The sequence below is a fragment of the Pristiophorus japonicus genome, chromosome 22 (assembly GCF_044704955.1).
Source record: "Pristiophorus japonicus isolate sPriJap1 chromosome 22, sPriJap1.hap1, whole genome shotgun sequence".
Lineage (NCBI taxonomy): Eukaryota > Metazoa > Chordata > Chondrichthyes > Pristiophoridae > Pristiophorus > Pristiophorus japonicus.
Genome location: NC_091998.1, coordinates 63,963,141 through 63,982,898, shown reverse-complemented (window position 1 = coordinate 63,982,898; position 19,758 = coordinate 63,963,141). Strand labels below are relative to the sequence as shown.

The following is a 19,758-nucleotide window of genomic DNA, read 5'->3' as shown; positions in this document are numbered from 1 at the left end:
CCCGAATGGACTTCTTCCGTGTCGTAAATTTCTACGATTCAATGAAGCCGCCAGGAAAAGCAGACATGGCCAAAAAGGCATCCAAGTATCATGGGGAGTTGGGGGAAGGAAAGAGAGATTGTGTGGCAACAGTCAATGCTGCCCAAACAGAATGCAAGCATGAAGTTCCGCCATTGTACCCCTCGGTATGCTCCAACCACAGCCAAGGTGGCAGTGACTGTTCTCCGGCTTCCAGAACGGCCAAACCGGCAGCCAGCACATTGGCCAGGGCCACATCTCCAAAATGGACCAAGTACTTGGCTTTCACTCAACACCTCTCTGAGGTAGCACTAAAGTCTGGTGGAATAGCAGCCGACCGACAACGCCCCATTGCCAGATCACAGTGCACTGGTGCAAAGACCCACTGGTGCAAAGACCCACTGCCAGAGCACAGTGCACTGGTGCAAAGGCCCACTGGTGCAAAGACCCACTGCCAGATCACAGCGCACTGGTGCAAGACCCCACTGGTGCAAAGGCCCACTGCCAGATCACAGCGCACTGGTGCAAGACCCCACTGGTGCAAAGGCCCACTGCCAGATCACAGCGCACTGTGCAAGACCCCACTGGTGCAAAGACCCACTGCCAGATTGCAGTGCACTGGTGCAAAGGCCCACTGGTCTAACCCCTCACTGGTGCAATACCCCATTGCCAGAGCACAGTGCCGTGGTGCGCCCAAATGCTGCCACGTCCTGTGACTAGAACTCTCGGAGTGGTTGGAAAGGTAGCGTGGAGGCTTGCTAAACTGCACGTTCCTGCTCATACTTTGTACAAAGTAGCGTTCTTACTTCCTATTTGGGAGCTACAAAAAAAAACACACAAACTTTCTCACACTAGTCACAAATAGCTGCTCTTCCGACCACAGCACAAATGGCGGAGCGGGGAGGAACGAACAAGTTTGGAGACAACTGCTTTAAAAGCTAGAATTTAGCATCACCACTTAGTCTACTGCTGATTGCACTTTGCGAGGGTTGACAAAGAGCCTGTGGTTTTTGCAGAAACACCACGTTATGTAACTGCAGTCAGGACACCGGCTATTCGGGGTTCCATTTCAGTGGCAAGACGATGCCCCGCGTCAGCCTGGGCGACACACCGACCCCAGCAAAACAGGAGTTGTTCCAATAGGTTCGCTCCATCTCATTCACTCAACAGGTTTGGTTACTCAGATCAAAAATGTCTCTGCCATTTGCTTGCCAGCGAGGAGAGTTCTGTGCAAGCAGTGGTCTCACTCCGCTCCCAACAACAGCCCCTGGGATGTGCACTGTACAACAACTTGCATTCATATAGCGCCCTTCAACGCTGTAAAGCATCCCAAGGCGCTTCACAGGTGCGTACTGAGACAAAATCTGACACTGAACCAAAGGATGAGACATCAGGACAGGTGGTGAAGGTGGATATTGAGGATGGGCGGGGGCGGGGGGGGGGGGGGGGGGGTGACAGGATAACCATTCTGGAGATCGGCACACTGGTCAGAGACCGCAGCAGGCTGCACTAACTCAAAACACCAGGCGAGGTGGCTAACAGAACATAATAGGAGCAGGAGTAGTCCATACGGCCCCTCGAGCCTGCTCCCCCATTCAATACACGATCACAGCTGAACTGTGACCTCCACTCCACCACCCGATCCCCATATCCCTCGAGTCCACTCGAGTCCCAGCTCGTTTTTCTAGAATTTACTACCTACTTTCACAAGCAGACTATTGCGAGGGCAGAAACGATGGTAAATTATGCTTTTTTTTAAAAAAATGCATTGAAGACAAGAATAAAAGTGTTCAAATGGCGTTTAAAATAAAAAATGTTAAATTCAGCAGTTTGCAGGATGGGCTAGTCCCAGCAGCAACTCGGAGAATGCAGCTTAAATACGGGGTGACAAGCTGCGGGATAAACACGGGCCGTGTTGTGCAGAGTCTGCCTTGTAGCCTGGAGCTGGCTCGATGACAGACTCCCCACCAACACTGGCACAATCTGGTCATGCGACACGCTCAAGTTGGAGCACTGCACCGCTCCACAAAACCACTCATGCTAATTGATTCTATTTCAATGCAGAAGATAACAAAATCGAGCCTCACTGTCAGCTAGAAGTTGCCCAACACACACATCCATTTTCGGTGTGAACATTAAATACTTGCATTTATACAGCACCTCAAGATGTCTCAAAGTGCTCCCTCGGTACCGCCCCTCCGACAGCGCGGCGCTCCCTCAGTACCGCCCCTCCGACAACGCGGCGCTCCCTCGGTACCGCCCCTCCGACAGTGCGGCACTCCCTCGGTACCGCCCCTCCGACAGTGCGGCGCTCCCTCGGTACCGCCCCTCCGACAGTGCGGCGCTCCCTCGGTACCGCCCCTCCGACAGCGCGGCGCTCCCTCGGTACCGCCCCTCCGACAGCGCGGCGCTCCCTCGGTACCGCCCCTCCGACAGCGCGGGGCGCTCCCTCGGTACCGCCCCTCCGACAGCGCGGGGCGCTCCCTCGGCACTTGCTTTCCTATGTATTGGCCAAACTGTGAGTTGACTGAAAATGAGAATGGCCTTGTGGGGTGCGCTCAGTAAATCTCTCACTGCCTCCTTGTGGTATCTACTCTACCCTCCCACCACCCCCCTTCCCCATCTCCCCCGGCCATACCCCTTCCCCATCCAACGGCCTCCCCCACCCCCCAGCGAGATCAGACCACAGGTATTCTTCCACATGTGGTTTTGCTGACTGACATTCTTAGTGTGCCTTCAGGCAGTGCTCTCTCAGTGAGTAGACGGAGCTGGTGAAAGCGAGCTGGTTGCTGAGAGAGTTGTTTGGTATGTGTGTGGGCCTCGGTTTGTTTACACAGCAATGCTTCACACAGTTTTCCAGTACACAGAGGCACCTGAAGCAGCGGGTGGGAAGATTGCCAAACACACAGGCTCTGTAATGACCAAGAACTCCTGTAACTATTTTAACAGATTGTCTTGTACAAGCTTGGAACAGACGGTCATTGCCGCATTGTTTTGGCTGGCTTCCCCTTTTTTGGTCTCAATTCTGCCCTCGGAGCACAGGCAACATGGCTTGCTTCTCGGACGTGGCCTGTGGTCCAAGGTTCACTAAACAGGCGATGACACCTTACTCAGAACTATTAAAACAAGTCACCGGAGACTTGCTCAGAAACACATTTTTTTCTCTCATTTCTCAACTGTTGACCTTTATTATTAATTTTTTTTTAAAATCCCCAGCGATCCACCCACTCCTTCTCGGTTTGACTGTAAACCCGAGATAATTACACGTAATTACACAGAATGTGTGGCAGAGAAACAGCTCATCACGGGCCTCCTCCCACCCCATCAGCATATCCTTCGATTCCTCGCTCCCGCGCGTGTTGAGTTAGCTTCCCCTGAAATGCATCTACACTTCTCGCCTCAGCCACTCCCTGTGGCAGCGAGTTCCACATTCTCACCACTCTCTGGGTGAATAAGATCCTCCTGAATTCTCGAGTGCATTTATTCGTGGCTATCTTGCAGTCATGGCCCCTAGTTCTGGTCAGTTTCTCCCCCCCCCTCCCCCCTCCCCCCTCCCCTTCCCGCCAACCATCTCCATGTCTACTCAGTAATTTACAGCACAGGAGGCCGCCATTCGGCCCATCGTGTCCACGCCGGCCGACCAAGAGCTACCCAGCCTAATCCCACTTTCCAGCTCTCAGTCCGTAGCCCTGCAGGTTACAGCACTTCAAGTGCACACATCCAGGTACTTTTTAAATATGGTGAGGGTTTCTGCCTCTACCACCCTTTCAGGCCGTGAGTTCCAGACCCCCCACCATCCTCTGGGTGAAGACATTTCCCCTCAAAACTTCCTACCAATTACTTTAAATCTATACCCCCTGATTGTTGACCCCTCTGCTAAGGGAAATAGGTCCGTCCTATCCACTATCTCGGCCCCTCATAATTTTATACACCTCAATAAGGTCTCCCCTCAGCCTCCTCTGTTCCAAAGAAAACAACCTCAGCCTATCCAATCATTCCTCATAGCTAAAATTCTCCAGCCCCGGCAACATCCTAGTAAATCCCCTCTGCACCTTCTCATGTGCAATCACATCCTTCCTGTAATGTTTGTGAGGCACTGAATCATTATAAGAGAATTCATAGAACTGTTACAGCACGGAAGGCAGCCATTTGGCCTGTCGCACCCATCATGCCGACTCTCGGCTAGTCCCACTCCCCCGCCCTTTCCCCGTTTGCCCTGCAAATTTTTCCCCTTCAGATACTTATCCAATTCCCTTTTGAAAGATGAGATTGAGTCTGCCTCCACCACCCCCTCGGGCAGTTCCAGATCTCTTCTCTTCTCTTTCCTTCCCTTCCCCCCCGCCCCTCAAATCCTTCTACCAATTACTTTAAATCAAACCCCTTCATTATCTTAAAGCCCTCGACCACGTCACTTGAAATGGTGTGCTCAACAATACTGCAGTATTTTAAAATTATCTTACTTGACTATGCTCATCGTTTTAGCTAAATATATATTGTGCTTAGACATCGGAAAAGCAGGTAAGTAATTCAATACTCGTTCACAATTGGAGCCCAGGGTTAAGATTAGCCTTCCCACTAAACTGTGCTGCTGTTCCACTGGCAGCAATCACCCTTCAGTGTCCCAAACAAGTACTCATTTCTCGAGGAATAGAATTGAAAAGTCAGGAACTTATACTAAACCTGTATCGTACCTTGGTTACCCCCCACACTGGGTACGTTCTGGTCGCCATATTATAAAAAGGGTAGAGAGGCACTGGAGAGGGTGCAGAGAAGATTTACAAGAATGATATCAGAAATGCGAGGGTCGACATATCAGGAAAGGATGAACAGGCTGGGTCTCTTTTCTCTTGAAAAAAAGTTTTCTAGGGTCTTTTAAAGTTTAAAAGTCTAAAGGTCTTTAAAATGATGAAAGGTTTTGATAGAGAGCATAGAGAAAGAGTGTTTCCACTTGTGGGGAGGAGCATAACTAGAGGCCATCAATAGAAGATAGTCACCGAGATATCCAATAGGGAATTCGGAAGAAACTTCTTCACCCAGAGGGAATGTGGAACTCGCTAACACAGGGAGTGGTTGAAGTGAATAATATCGATGTATTTAAGGGGAGGCTGGACAAGAATATGGGGGAGAAGGGAATAGAGGGTTATGCTGATAGAGTTAGATGAGGAAAGACGGGAGGAGGCTCGAGTGGAGCATAAACGCCGGCATGGACTGGTTGGGCCCAATGGCCTGTTTCTGGGCCGTATATCCCGTGTAATCATCTTAGCATCAGACCGCAGGCAGAGTGTACGGACAATATTCAACTTTAGATAGAAAGAGGAGTTCGATCCTGTCTGGACACAGGCGCTTTCCGGCTGAGTGACATTGTCTCTGTGCCATGGTGGAGTACACAGACAGAAGACCAATTCTGGGACCTCCCTGCTCTGTGCAGTGCACTCTCCAGTGGGCTATTGGGACTGCCAAGTTGCTACAACATTAAACCCCGTTCTCCCAAGCTGATGGCCCCCTGCACACCAACGCCCCAGGGCCCTCCTCCTTTGCAATCCCTCCGGTGTTTTCCCCATCCGAACCCAGCGATCATGTCCAACCGACCCAGCCAGCCCTTGGCTCCCGAATCCGATTCCTGCTCAACCCCATTCCCTCACGTCAAGACCCTTCAGTCAGTCATTGTGCTCTTTGCAAATCCCTCCCCAAACCAGGTCAACTTCCAATCTCTCTAACCTTCCGACAAGAACCTCTTACATTCTTCGATTGAGCTTTCCAAGTTTCCCCTCGGCCTGGTTAGAGCTCTCGGCGCTCCCTGTCCCGTGGAGCACTCCCAAGATATTGCCACAAAAATGCAATCGTTTTACAATCAGATGCTCCCGGGCTGTTGTGGACAATATTAACGATGCCACACAATTAAGCATGGTTAATTGCCATTAGGGAGAAATGTCTCTCTCAGATTAAAAACAAACTCAAATTTGAGGTGGTGGAGTCAGCAGGAGCGACTTCTTTAGCAAACACATAGGAGTGAGTGAGTGAGTGTGAGTGAGTGGAGGAGAGGTGTGAGTGTGTGTGTGTGATCATCATCATCATCATAGGCAGTCCCTCGGAAATCGAGGAAGACTCTTAGAATGTGTCCTTAGGTGGCTGTACAGTCCAATACGAGAGCCACAGTCCCTGTCACAGGTGCGACAGTCATTGTGGGCAAGGGTGGGGGATTGGTTTTCCGCACGCTCCTTCCGCTGCCTGCGCTTGATTTCTGCATGCTCTCAGCGATGAGACTCGTGCTCAGCGCCCTCCCGGATGCACTTCCTCCACCTAGGACGGTCTTGGGCCAGGGACTCCCAGGTGTCAGTGGGGATGTTGCACTTTATCAGGGAGGCTTTGAGGGTGTCCTGGTAACGTTTCCTCTGCCCACCTTTGGCTCGGTTTCCGTGAAGGAATTCAGAGTACAGCGCTTGCTTTGGGAGTCTCGTGTCTGGCATGCGAACGATGTGGCCCGCCCAGCGGAGCTGATCGAGTGTGGTCAGTGCTTCAATGCTGGGGATGTTGGCCTGGTCGAGGACACTAACGTTGGTGCGTCTGTCCTCTCAGGGGATTTGCAGGATCTTGGAGATATCGTTGGTGGTATTTCTCCAGCGACTTGAGGTGTCTACTGTACATCGTCCATGTCTCAGAGCCATACAGGAGGCACACAGAGGCCCTGAATTTGCAGTTGGAGGCTTCCCGCGAGGAAATGCCTCCAATCCACGTACCTGGTGGTCCTAGAGATTCGCGGTCCTGGGGCTCCCCGAGTAGAAGTGTACGTATCCTAGGAACGCAGGCGGTTCATGAGCACCCCTGGGATCACGTGAGCCGGCCCAATGATGACAGAAGGGGATTCCCATTTATCGGGAATCCCTAAAAGCATGAACGGGAATCCCCCCAAAAAAATACATGCACACAAATAAATATTTTTATAAAATTACATATTTAAAATTAATTAAGATACTATTTAAATATTTAAAACAAAACTAATTTTTTGAAAAATAAATGTAAATGTTTTTAAAGGGGCAAAAAACATGCGATCTAGAGGATTCTTGACAGATTGCAAGTTCCGGGTTTTCGCGCGTACGTCTCGCACGTGAACGCCCCGAACTTGCGTGGCCTTTACGCACCTTGTACCCGCGCACAGGGGCCGCAAATTACAGGCCCAAAGAGTGTTGCAAGGTTGTTACGCCCAGCCCATTCACATAGCAGTGTGATTAGATACTGCCTCCAGCATCATGAAATGTCCCGAGTTGTAAATGGGGCAAGGCGTTTGAACACAGGGGCAGGAGTCAAAGCCACACCAGGGAACATGGCCAACACAGTAAAGTCGAGACCCAACACAGGATTGGCTCTTTTCTCCACTGTCCGCAATTAAAATTCTGAAAAAAAGATAGCAACCGGTGATCATCCAGCAATTACATCAAAAGTCATCGTGGGTTTGACGGTAAAGTTCTTATTTCGGTGGGTTGCAGTTCAAGTCCAGCCGACAACACATCATCTGTGCTGAGGGAGTGCTTAGGAACAGAACATAAGAATTAGGAGCAGGAGTAGGCCAGTCAGCTCCTCGAACCTGCTCCGTCATTCAATGAGATCATGGCTGATCAGCGACCTCAACTCCACTTTCCCGCCCGATCCCCATATCCCTTGATTCCCCTAGACTCCAAAAATCTATCTATCTCAACCTTGAACATATTCAGAGACTGAGCCTCCACAGCCCTCTGGGGCAGAGAATTCCAAAGATTCACCACCCTCCTAGTGAAGAAATTCCTCCTCATCTCAGTCCTAAATGGCCGACCCCTTATCCTGAGACTGTGACCCCTGGTTCTAGACTCCCCAGCCCGGGGGGAAACAACCACTCAGCATCTACCCTGTCAATCCCCCTCAGAATCTTTTAGGTTTCAATGAGATCACCTCATTCTTCTAAACTCCAGAGAGTATAGGCCCAATCTACTCAATCTCTCCTCACAAGACAGCCCCTCTCATCCCAGGGATCAGTCTGGTGAACCTCTGTTGCACCACCTCCAAGGCAAGTACATCCTTCCTTAGATAAGGAGACCCAAACTGTGCACAGTACTCCAGGTGTGGCCACACCAAGCCCCCGTACAATTGTAGCAAGACTTCTCTACTCTTATACTCCAGGTGCTGCACTATCGGAAGAGTAAACCCAAGGCCACTACCCAAAAAGCAGGGATTCCTTGGTCTTCTGCCCAATATTACTTGATTAAATAAACACTGGCTGCCTGGCCATTGATTTGCGAGAACACGCGGTGTGAAAGTAGGGTGCTGCATTGTCAACACAAGTGATTGTACAGGTTGAACCTCCCTTAGCCGGCACCCTCGGGACCTGGCCTGATCCGAATAAGGGATTTTGTCGGATAAAGGAAGGTCAGCCCGAGGGTGGGGGAGGGGAAAGAGAGGTGGACCAAGGTCGGGGGGGGGGGGGGGGGGGGGAAAAGAGAAGAAGGAGGGTCGGTACCCTGGGTGGGCCCAAAGTGTCAGCAGGGAGGTCGGCCACAATCTGCGCCTGCGCCCCCGCCCACCAGAATCATGCCAGACGAGGGGTGGTCCTGGATAAGGGAAGTCCAACCGGCAAAAATTTAGGCTGGGAATTTGTGCTCGCAACGACAGCACAAACGTACGCCGCTGTAATCCTTCCGAACGGCCCCGCAAGCTCCGGGTTTTCGCATCTGCTGTGCATGACCGAAAACCCGGAACTTGCGATCAAGCAAGATACACGCCTTGGCAGATCATACTCACCGACTAGAATCGTTGGCAGAGTTGGGCTATTTGGCAATTGCTGCCCAACAAATGCCCCAAAACTCCCCTACAGCTGGTAAAAGCAGGCGTAAGGCCTGCTTACACCAGCGCAAGGATTAATATCAATCCTAAATTAAAAATTATGCACAACACTTAATTACTTTATGCAAATTTTGGCCCAGATTAAAATTATTTTTCAAAAAATTAATTTTTTTTTATTGTATTTGCTGTATTTGAAGGGACTTTAAAATTTAAAAATATGAGCACATTTATTTTTATTAGAGTTGTACAAATTCTTTCATTATCTGGGAATTCCATTACATGTCATCAGCAGATTCGGTTTGAAAATGACAGCAATGGAATCCTCCTTTCTCATTGGAGGACCTGGCCCATGTGATCCCAGGAACACTGCTGGGCCCCCTGTACCCCGGAGCCTGTAAGCCCGGAGACCCTAGACCCAAACCCTCCTTAGTGGTGGAGCCAGGAGGGAAGATCAGAAATATTTCACGGGTCGGAGGTGCGCTCCGGAGATACGCCTCCAACCTCAAAATCAGGGCCAAAGTAATTTGTTGCAAAGCGTTTTGGGACGTCCAGAGGAAATGAGAGGCACTATAAAAAAAAATAAGATGCAACGTTGTGAAAAAAGTATTGAAGGAACGATTCACCAGCTCGTGTTAGCAATTCACTTTGTGCACAAGTTACAAATTCCATGTTGTGTTTGTCTTTCAGGGAGGTTCCAGCCTACAACTTTCCAGCACACACAACAATTTAAACTCAGCATGGAACTCTTCCAGAATAAAAGTATACCACCGATACCAATCCTCGTCACACCCTTTATAGCAGAGAAGAGCCTTGCTGAAATGTTGCCATGCAAAACACTCTTTGAAACTCACCCAGAACGAGCGAATGAAAGACATGAGCTCTGCTTTCTTTACTCAAGCTCCCTGCGCTGTGACCCCGGCAATATTCATTTACTCCAAACACGCACCCCTACTAAACAAGTTATCAAGCCCGTTTACCCACACCAGAATGGCTTGTGGACACAGAGCAGTGAGATTGGCAATTTAGTAATTTGTCCTTTTGGCTCACACCCCCTTGAAGCTGGATTGAGACCGTTTTGGCACAGATGCGAGACAGGATCGGACTTGCATCCCACTGGATCGGACTCCAATGCAAGCCTCATGTAGGAAAGGATTGTGCACACCAGACCGGGCTCACGTTACTGGGAGCATGTTAACTACAATGTTCGTGTATTTGCTGTTGCCAGGGTAGATGCGGGGAGGATGTTTTCCCCCGGGCTGGGGAGTCTAGAACCAGGGGTCACAGTCTCAGGATAAGGGGTCGGCCATTTAGGACTAGATGGAGAAATTTCTTCACTCAGAGGGTGGAGAATCTTTGGAATTCTTGCCCCCAGAGGGCTGTGGAGGCTCAGTCTTTGAGTATATTCAAGACAGAGATCGAGATTTTTGGATATTACAGGAATCAAGGGATATGGGGATAGTGCAGGAAAGTGGAGTTGAGGTAGAAGATCAGCCATGATCTTATTGAATGGCGGAGCAGGCTCGAGGGGCCGAATGGCCTGTGCCTAATTCTTATGTTTGATAACTAACCCTCACGGTCTGCCTGGTTAAACCATCTATACACCACACCTGTGTGTAGTTACTTTCCGCTAGGCCCACATCACCTGATCTGCTCATGCTGCCTACATGACACTTAGAAACATAGAAACATAGAAAATAGGTGCAGGAGTAGGCCATTCGGCCCTTCTAGCCTGCACCACCATTCAATGAGTTCATGGCTGAACATGCAACTTCAGTACCCCATTCCTGCTTTCTCACCATACCCCTTCCATTGCTGGTGTTTGGAGGGGTGGAACTGCAAGTCCACCTAGGCAGTCCACACACAAACACACACACACAAACACACAAATTGGAGCCTGCTACAAGATGGAGATAAAGACCCTGTATGACCACACTCGATCAGCTCCACTGGGCAGGCCACATTGTCCGTACGAGACTCCCAAAGCAAGCGCTCTACTCGGAACTCCTTCACGGCAAACGAGCCAAAGTTGGGCAGCGGAAACGCTACAAGGACACCCTCAAAGCCTCCGTGATAAAGTGCAACATCCCCACCGACACCTGGGAGTCCCTGGCCCAAGACCGCCCTAAGTGGAGGAAGTGCATCCGGGAGGGCGCTGAGCACCAAGTCTCGTCGCCGAGAGCATGCAGAAGCCAAGCGCAGGCAGCGGAAAGAGCGTGCGACAAACGAGGCTCCCCACCCTCCCTTTCCCTCAACGACTATCTGTCCCACTTGTGACAGAGACTGTGGTTCTCATATTGGACTGTTCAGCCACCTAAGGACTCATTTCAGGAGTGGAAGCAAGTCTTCCTCGATTCTGAGGGACTGCCTATGATAATGATGACGACAACAGGACTATTAAACCATCACACCAATCAAATGCCCGTCACCTCACTGTACCAGGCTTGCACAATCTGGATTCAGTGCAAACATGGCACTCCTCTGGCCTCTCCTACATCCCTGATTTCCCATCGCCTCATGATTGGCAGCGGAGTCTTCAGCTGCCAAGGTACAAAACTCTAGAATTCCCTCTAAACTAGACCAGAACTAGGGTCCCTAAAAAGTCACTAATAAATCCAGTAGGAAATTCAGTGTGCAACTCGCTCCCACAGGGGTGTAGTGGAGGCAAATATCATGGATGCATTCAAGGGGAGGCTAGATAAACACATGAAGGGGAAAGGGATAGAAGGTTATCTGATGGGGTTCAGAGACGGGTGGGAGGAGGCTCGAGTGGAGCATAAACACCAGCATAGACCAGTTGAGCCTAATGGCCTGTTTCTGTGCTATAAATACTTTGTGATCTCTCCTCCTTGAAGATGCTCCTTAAAGCCCAACTCTTGACCAAGCTTTATCACTTGCCCTAATATCTCATTGTGTGGCTCGGTGTCAAATTCCCATCCTTGTATTCAAATCCCTTCATGGCCTCTCCCCTCCCATCTCTATAACGTCCTCCAGCACCCACAACCCTCCAAGATATCTGCGCTCCTCCAATTCTGGCCTCTTGCGTATCCCCCATTTTAAAATCGCTCCACCATTGGCGGCCGTGTCAACAGCTGCCTAGGCCCCAAGCTCTGGAATTCCCTCTCCGTCTCTCTCCTCCTTTAAAACGCCCCTCAAAACCTACCCCTTTGAGCAAACTTTCAGTCACCTGACAGTGTCAGCTGTGGCTCAGTGGGTAGCATTCTAGCCTGAGTCAGAAGGTTGTGGGTTCAAATCCCACTCCAGGACTGGAGCACAAAAATCTAGGCCGACACTCCAATGCAGAGCTGAGGGAGTGCTGCACTGCCGGAGGTACCATTAAACCGAGGCCCCGTCTGCCCTCTCAGGTGGATGTAAACGATCCCATGATACTATTTTGCAGAACAGCAGGGGAGTTATCCCCGGTGTCCTGGCCAATATTTATCCCTCAATCAACATAACAAAAAAAAAGCACATTACCTGCTCATTAGCACATTGCTGTTTGCGGAAGTTTGTTGCGTGCAAATTGGTTGTCGCATTTCCCACATTACAACAGTGGCTACACTTCATAAAGTACTTCATTGGCTGTAAGGCATTTTGGGACGTCCGAAGGTCGTGAAAGATGCTATACAAATGCAAGTCTTTTTTTCTCATGTTTCATTGTGTGGCCCGATGTTAAATTTGTTTTGATAACAGTCCTGTGAGGCCCCTTGGGATATTTTACTACATTAAAAGGCATCATATAAATGCAGCTCTTGTCTTCACTATTTATTTTCTACAGCCCACCAGAAATGTGCATTCATTAAAGATTTTTGAAGGACAACTTCTGTTGTGTTTTTAAAGCCTGGTTAAGATCCCAAACAGCTCTGGTTCTGATAAAATCAGCAGGTTCGACATCAAAGACAGTGCACGTCCCTAAAGGCTTGGTGTTCCCTCAACTGTGTGATCCACTGCGGGTGTCCTAAATCACTGGCCTTGACACAGGCTGCCCCAGTTAAAAAAAAAATATCAACCACCACATTCTGCAACCTTTCAGAGTTACGTTCTGCATATAGAGTACAGTGCCCAGAGCTGGCTGAAGTATTCCTAAATATAAACGTGCATTAACAAGCGAAGCAGTGTGTAACTTCCTGTGTTTGCATTCACTTCCTTTTCTGTAACCATTAACACTGCACTGGTGACCAGCTGAGGCTTCTGCAAACGTAGAAGAGATAACTCAAAAACCTCAACTACAAACTCGACAGATTAAACTTGTGACACAAGTACATGAATTTTTCACACCAGTAGGTTTTTGGAGACATATATAAAATTGCAAGATAGCACAGTAGTTTGACTGTTGGAAGTTCTGCCTATACAAGATCCAAGTGGCAAACCATGACGGAACAAGAATCTGTCAAATGCATCAAATAGCTGAAAACGTATTTGATCGAACTCAGTCAGAACACCCTGCAAATAGAGAGAATATATACACGTCAGCCGGGGCTCAGTGGGCAGCAGGTTGCGGGTTCAAGTCCCACTCCAGGGACTTGAGCACATAAATCCAGGCTGACACTCCCAGTGCAGTGCTGAGGGTGTGCCGCACTGTCGGAGGTGCCGTCTTTCGGATGAGACGTTAAACCGAGGCCCCGTGAGCTCCCTCAGGTAAAAGATCCCATAGCACTATTTGGAAGAGGAACAGGGGAGTTATCCCCGGTGTCCTGAGGCCAATATTTATCCCTCAATCAACAAAACAAAAACAGATTATTTGACTGATCATCACCACAATGCTGTGTGGGAACTTGCTTTGCTCAAATTGGCTGCTGCGTTTCCCACATTACAACAGTGACCATACTCTTTATTAAAAAAAAATTAATTGGCTTTAAATCACTTTGGAATGTTTGGTGGTCGGGGAAGGCGCTATATAAATGCAGTCTCTTTCAGTCAATATAAAAAGATAGCGACTTACCCCACTTTGTTCCTGGTCTTGCTGTCATACAGCTCGCTCAGGTTGATGGCTGCCTGCCCCAGGAACTTGTCCAACCCAACCAGGGCTCGGTGCATGACCATCAGGTACAGGGTGCACTTCTCCCGACTGGCCTGCTGCAGGAGGGGCAGCTCGAACTCGGCCTCCTCCCGCCACAGGGGCTCGGTGCTCTTCTCGGTCACCGAGCTGGAGTACTTCTCCTTGCCCAGCTGCATGATGGCGTAGGCATCGTTGGTGCCATCCTTGCCTTTGCTCCGCAGGCCCCGGGCCTGGATCACCACCACCTTGACGTGGGTCGGATACCATTTCTGACTCTGTTCCAGCAAAGACATCCTGGGTCCTCCGAGCAAAACACACTGCACCCAAAAAGAACCAAGATATTTTTAACAAAAAAAATTAAAGTGAAGAACTGCTGGCATCAAGGTGCTCATATAAATCATTGCAATATACAACACAGTGGGAGGCCATTCGGCCTATAGTGTCTCTGCCAGCCCAAATATGAGCTATCCGGCCTAATCCCATTTACACAAGAACATAAGAAATAGGAGCAGGAGGAGTAGGCCATTAGCCCCTCGAGCCTGCTCCGCCACAAAACCCTGGTTAGACCACACCTGGAGTGCTGCAAGTAATACACCATACCTTCGGCCTTGGAGGGAGTGCAGCATAGGTTTACTCTAACTTCAAGGGTTAAGTTACAAGGAGCAATTACACAAAGTATTGCTGTGTTCCCTCAAATTTAGACGGTTATGGGGGGGGGGGTGGGATTTGATCGATGTTTTCAAGATATTAAGGGGAACAGATAGGGTAGATAGAGAGAAACTATTTCTACCGTTTGGAGATTCTAGGACTAGGGGGCAGTCTGAAAATTAGAGCCAGACTTTTGAGTGAAATTAGGAAACACTTCTACACACAAAGGGTGGTAGAGGTTTGGAACTCTCTTCCGCAAACAGCAATTGACGCTAGCTCAATTGTTAATTTTAAATCAGAGATTGATTTCTGTTAACCAGAGGTATTAAGGGATATGGGCCAAAGACAGGTCTATGGAGTTAGGTCACAGATCAGCCATGATCTCATTGAACAACAGAACAGGCTCAAGGGGCCGAATGGCCTACCCCTGTTCCGGTGTTCCTATGTACACAGTCTCCAGCCTTGGAAAACACAGCACGGACTTCCTCAGAGCATTCCCCAGCAATGAGCCAGCAAGACCTACTTTAAAACTAGTTTTAAAAACAATGTTAGACAAACTAAAGCAAAGTTTTAATGTTAAAACAATATTTTAACAATTTTAAAGTAATGTTTTAATGTGAACATTAAAATATTGTTTTAACATTAAAACATTACTTTAAAAATTGTTAATATTTTAATGTTAAAGCAATATTTTCATGTTAAAATATTTTAATGCTAAAATATTAAAGTAACATTTTAAATGTTAATATTTTAATGTTAAAACAATTTTAAAGTAATGTTTTAATGCTAAAATAATTTTACAACAATGTTTCAAAATGTTAAAACAACTTTAAAACAATTCCCCCAACAACTAATGGAGGCGCCACCACAGAACCCTGCCTGGAAACCTAAACCATCCGACTAAAGTTTGGAGCCGGCGAGGGACCGCGATCCTCACCTCCTCCGCCTGCCTGCACACTTACCCCGGCCTGGGCTGGGCTGGGCTGGGCTGCGCTGGGCTCTCTCACCTGGCCGCCCCGCTGCGCTGCGATGCGCCTTTGCCCACCTGGCTACATTGAAGCCACCTGACTTCACAAAAAGAGACCCCGCAGCCGCCGCTCCGCCCCCGTTCCGCGCTCACTGGTCCGCCCGCCTGCCCATCACCGCGCCCGCCAGCTCTCATTGGTTCCCTGCCACGTCAATCAGCTGACCTCATCGCCGAGGGGCGGGGCCCAATCCGCTCTGTTGTGCAGCAACTCGGATGATGTCATGGGGCACCTACAATCATCCCAAAATTGGGGGTTGGGCGATGAACATTGGGGAGTTTTGCTGTCAAGAGAGATTTTTCCAACACAGCAGGCTAACTGTAACATTAACTATACAGAACTTGATCACAATGTCAGTTTTGGATGACCCACTCCAGGCGCTTGAGCACAAAAATCTAGGCTGACGCTCCCAGTGCAGTGCTGGGGGAGCGGCGCACTGTCGGAGGGGCAGTACTGAGGGAGCGCCGCACTGTCGGAGGGGCAGTACTGAGGGAGCGCCGCACTGTCGGAGGGGCAGTACTGAGGGAGCGCCGCACTGTCGGAGGGGCAGTACTGAGGGAGCGCCGCACTGTCGGAGGGGCAGTACTGGGGGAGCGCCGCACTGTCGGAGGGGCAGTACTGAGGGAGCGCCGCACTGTCGGAGGGGCAGTACTGAGGGAGCGCCGCACTGTCGGAGGGGCAGTACTGGGGGAGCGGCGCACTGTCGGAGGGGCAGTACTGAGGGAGCGGCGCACTGTCGGAGGGGCAGTACTGAGGGAGCGGCGCACTGTCGGAGGGGCAGTACTGAGGGAGCGCCGCACAGTCGGAGGGGCAGTACTGAGGGAGCGCCGCACTGTCGGAGGGGCAGTACTGAGGGAGCGCAGCACTGTCGGAGGGGCAGTACTGAGGGAGCGCCGCACTGTCGGAGGTGCAGTACTGAGGGAGCGCCGCACTGTCGGAGGGGCAGTACTGAGGGAGCACCGCACTGTCGGAGGTGCTGTCTTTCAGATGAGACATTAAACCGAGGCCCCGTATGCTCTCAGATGGCTGTAAAAGATCCCACAGCATTATTTGAAAGAAGAGCAGGGGAGTTCTCCCAGGTGTCCTGGCCAATATTTATCCCTCAATCAACATCACTAAAAACAGATTATCCGGTCATTATCACATTGCTGTGTGTGGGAGCTTGCTGTGCGCAAATTGGCTGCCGCATTTCCTACATTACAACAGTGACTTCATCCCAAAAAGTACCTCGTTTTCTGTAAAGGGCTTTGGCAGAGAGGATATTTCCACTTATAGGGGGACACTATAGTCTCAGCATAAGGGGTCGCCCATTTAAAACGGAAATGAGGAGGTTTCTCTTCTCTCAGAGGGTTGTAAATCTGTGGAATTCTCTGCCCCAGAGAGCTGTGGAGGCTGGGTCATTGAATATATTTAAGGTGGAGATAGACAGATTTTTGAGCGACAAGGGAGTGGAGGGTTATGGGGAGCGGGTGGGGAAGTGGAGCTGAGTCCATGATCAGATCAGCCATGATCTTATTGAATGGCGGAGCAGGCTCAAGGGGCCGAATGGCCGACTCCTGCTCCTATTTCTTTTGTTCTTATGAGACATCCGGTGTTCATGAAAGATGCCATCTAAATGCAAGTCTTTCTTTTTCTTTCATTTATTCAGTGATAAACTTTCTGGAACCAAGCTCACTGTCACATCAGAATTCTAATCCCAGTACTCTAACTTCTGAACCCTGTTGCAATTTATTATTTATTTTGTTTTGGCATGCTCTTGGCTCAGCCCAGAGGATATTGTTCTGCCACTGCGTGGTCCAGCCAACTGCAGATGTGTGTGCTCGTGTGGAGCACAAATGCTGGCACATTTAGACCAGTTGGGTCGATCTGCCTTTTTCTGTGCTGTACATTCTGTGCTGTACATCGACTGCATTCCGCTGTGTAACTCAACCAATAGCAGAAACATGGTTGATGATTCCACTGTCAGGATAAGGAGGGCCTTTTCAGTAACCACAGGGAGGCTGGGGGGTGTTTGTGATGGGGCGGCTACTCTTGTGACTTTACCCTGTGTGAGATTCTGTAGGAGCCCAGCACACCCACAAAGGCCGCCCCCCCCCCACTCCACTCACCCTTGTCCCACTGAATAAACAGAACAACTGTCCACAGCGATTGCTGTAGCAAAACAGGTTAGATCGATAGCGCAAGTATTGCTTAAGAATTCATAGCATCACATTGCTATTAAGAACTAGTTGGTTTATTAGCAAAGGTTTAACAATCACACTACACATTACCAGTTCATCCACCAGGCTCACAACCACCTGCCTCATCGTGGATCCTCCGAACCCAACTGGCTGGGGTTTTATTGAGTCTTGTGAACATCACATGACTGGCTAAGCCACTCCCAACTCAACAGCTCTACAAAGCCTGTGAGCATCCTCACAGGGGCATACATTACAGTGTGAGTTCAAGAGAAGAGAATGGTTTGAAAGAAATGGTCTTGAAAAGAACGTAGACAATGGAAAGGGCTCCTTTGATAAAGGAGAAAGAAAGGCTTGTGTTTATAAAGCACCTCTCATATCCTCAGGACATCCCAAAGTGTTGGAGCAGGGCTGTGAACCTTCTGACTCAGAGGCAACAGTGGTCATCATCTTAGGCAGCCCCTCGGAATACTTGCTTCCACTCTTAGCATGAGTTCTTAGGTGGCTGTACAGTCCAATACAAGAACCACAGTCTCTGTCACAGGGCGGGGCAGATAGTCATTGAGGAAAGGGGTGGGTGGGACTGGTTTGCTGCATGCTCTTTTCTCGGGCCATACTCCACCTCACAGTCAACAAGCTCCCTGCTGGAGTGGAACTAAACTACAGAACCAGTGGGAACCTGTTCAACCTTCGCCGTCTCCAGGCCAGGTCCAAGACCACCCCAACCTCTGTCGTCGAGCTACAGTACACGGACAACGCCTGCGTCCGCGCACATTTTGAGGCTGAGCTCCAAGATATAGTCGACGTATTTACCGAGGCGTACAAAAGCATGGGCCTTATGCTAAACATCAGCGAGACAAAGGTCCTCCACCAGCCTGTCCTGAGCCTAGACACATAGCACCATCAACACTGCAGCACTCAGCACTGCACTGGAATGTCAGCTTAGCAGACACACCCAAAACCTAAGTAGCGAGCTTGGAACCAGGTCATTTTCTCAAATCTTGCTGAGCTGCTCAACTCTGCAATCTTCTGAACCAATAGCAACACTGCTCCCAACTGAGTCCAGCTGACAATGTGATTATAATGTACCTCATGATTCGTACTGCTAAAATAACAAGTTTGTATCATTATATCACTATGCACACGTAAATATATTATAGGGCTTCTGAACGATGTAACAAATGAGCAAACAGAGCAGTTTGAGAATCAGCAATGTATGTGAGAAGGGCAATGCTTCTTGTTTCTTGAAAATCAGCCTGAAAACAAAGAGTTCCCCCAAAGCTCAGTTCTGATGGAAGTGTCAGCTGTGGCTTAGTGTGACACTCTCGCTTCTGAGCCAGGAGGTTGCGGGTTTGAGTCCTACTCCGGGCACTTGAGCACAAATATCTAGGCTGACACTCCCAGTGCAGTGCTGGGGGAGTGCTGCACTGTCGGAGGTGCAGTGCTGGGGGAGTGCTGCACTGTCGGAGGTGCCGTCTTTTGGATGAGATGTTAAACCGAGGCCCTGTCTGCTCTCTCAGGTGGACGTACAAGATCCCACAACACTATTTCGAAGAAGAACAGGGGAGTTATCCCCGGTGTCCTGGGGCCAATATTTATCCCTCAATCAACTTAACAAAAAACAGATTATCTGGTCATTGTCACATTGCTGTGTGTGGGAGCTTGCTGTGCGCAAATTGGCTGTCGCGTTTCCCACATTACAACAGCGACTACACTCCAAAAGTACTTCATTGGCTGTAAAGCGCCGGTGGTCGTGAAAGGCGCTATATAAATCCATGCATTTCTTTTCTTTCAAATCAATAATTTTTATTGAATGACCTGCCAGCTAGTGCAGTGACTAATGATAAACAAGAATGGAATCAATTCCTAATTAAGAGTTTAGGGTGTGAGTTTTGAGAGAAGAAAATGATTTTTTAGGAATGGTGAATGAGCCCAGGGTCTGTACACAGTTGCCCAAATTCGCCACAATTGTTACAACAATTGTTGAAATTGAAGAATTTCAGAAATTGAAAGCAGTAACTCTCAGTTGTAAATACTTCGGGAGGACACCTCCCTCAAAACCTTCGAACTCTTGGAGAAACTG

General features: G+C 49.4%; 1 protein-coding gene across 1 annotated transcript in view; it reads right to left on the bottom strand.

Annotated features, from left to right (window-relative positions):
- Nucleotides 1–15,497, bottom strand: part of LOC139235110 (rab11 family-interacting protein 1-like) — a 61,281-nt gene extending 45,784 nt beyond the window's left edge. The window contains exons 1-2 of the mRNA XM_070866280.1: nucleotides 15,436–15,497; nucleotides 13,769–14,142 (exon numbers count right to left, since the gene is read on the bottom strand). Coding sequence (XP_070722381.1) covers nucleotides 13,769–14,118 — 350 coding nt within the window. The 5' untranslated portion in view covers nucleotides 14,119–14,142; nucleotides 15,436–15,497. The remainder of the gene's footprint in view (nucleotides 1–13,768; nucleotides 14,143–15,435) is intronic.
- Between the last annotated feature and the right edge of the window lie 4,261 nt (nucleotides 15,498–19,758).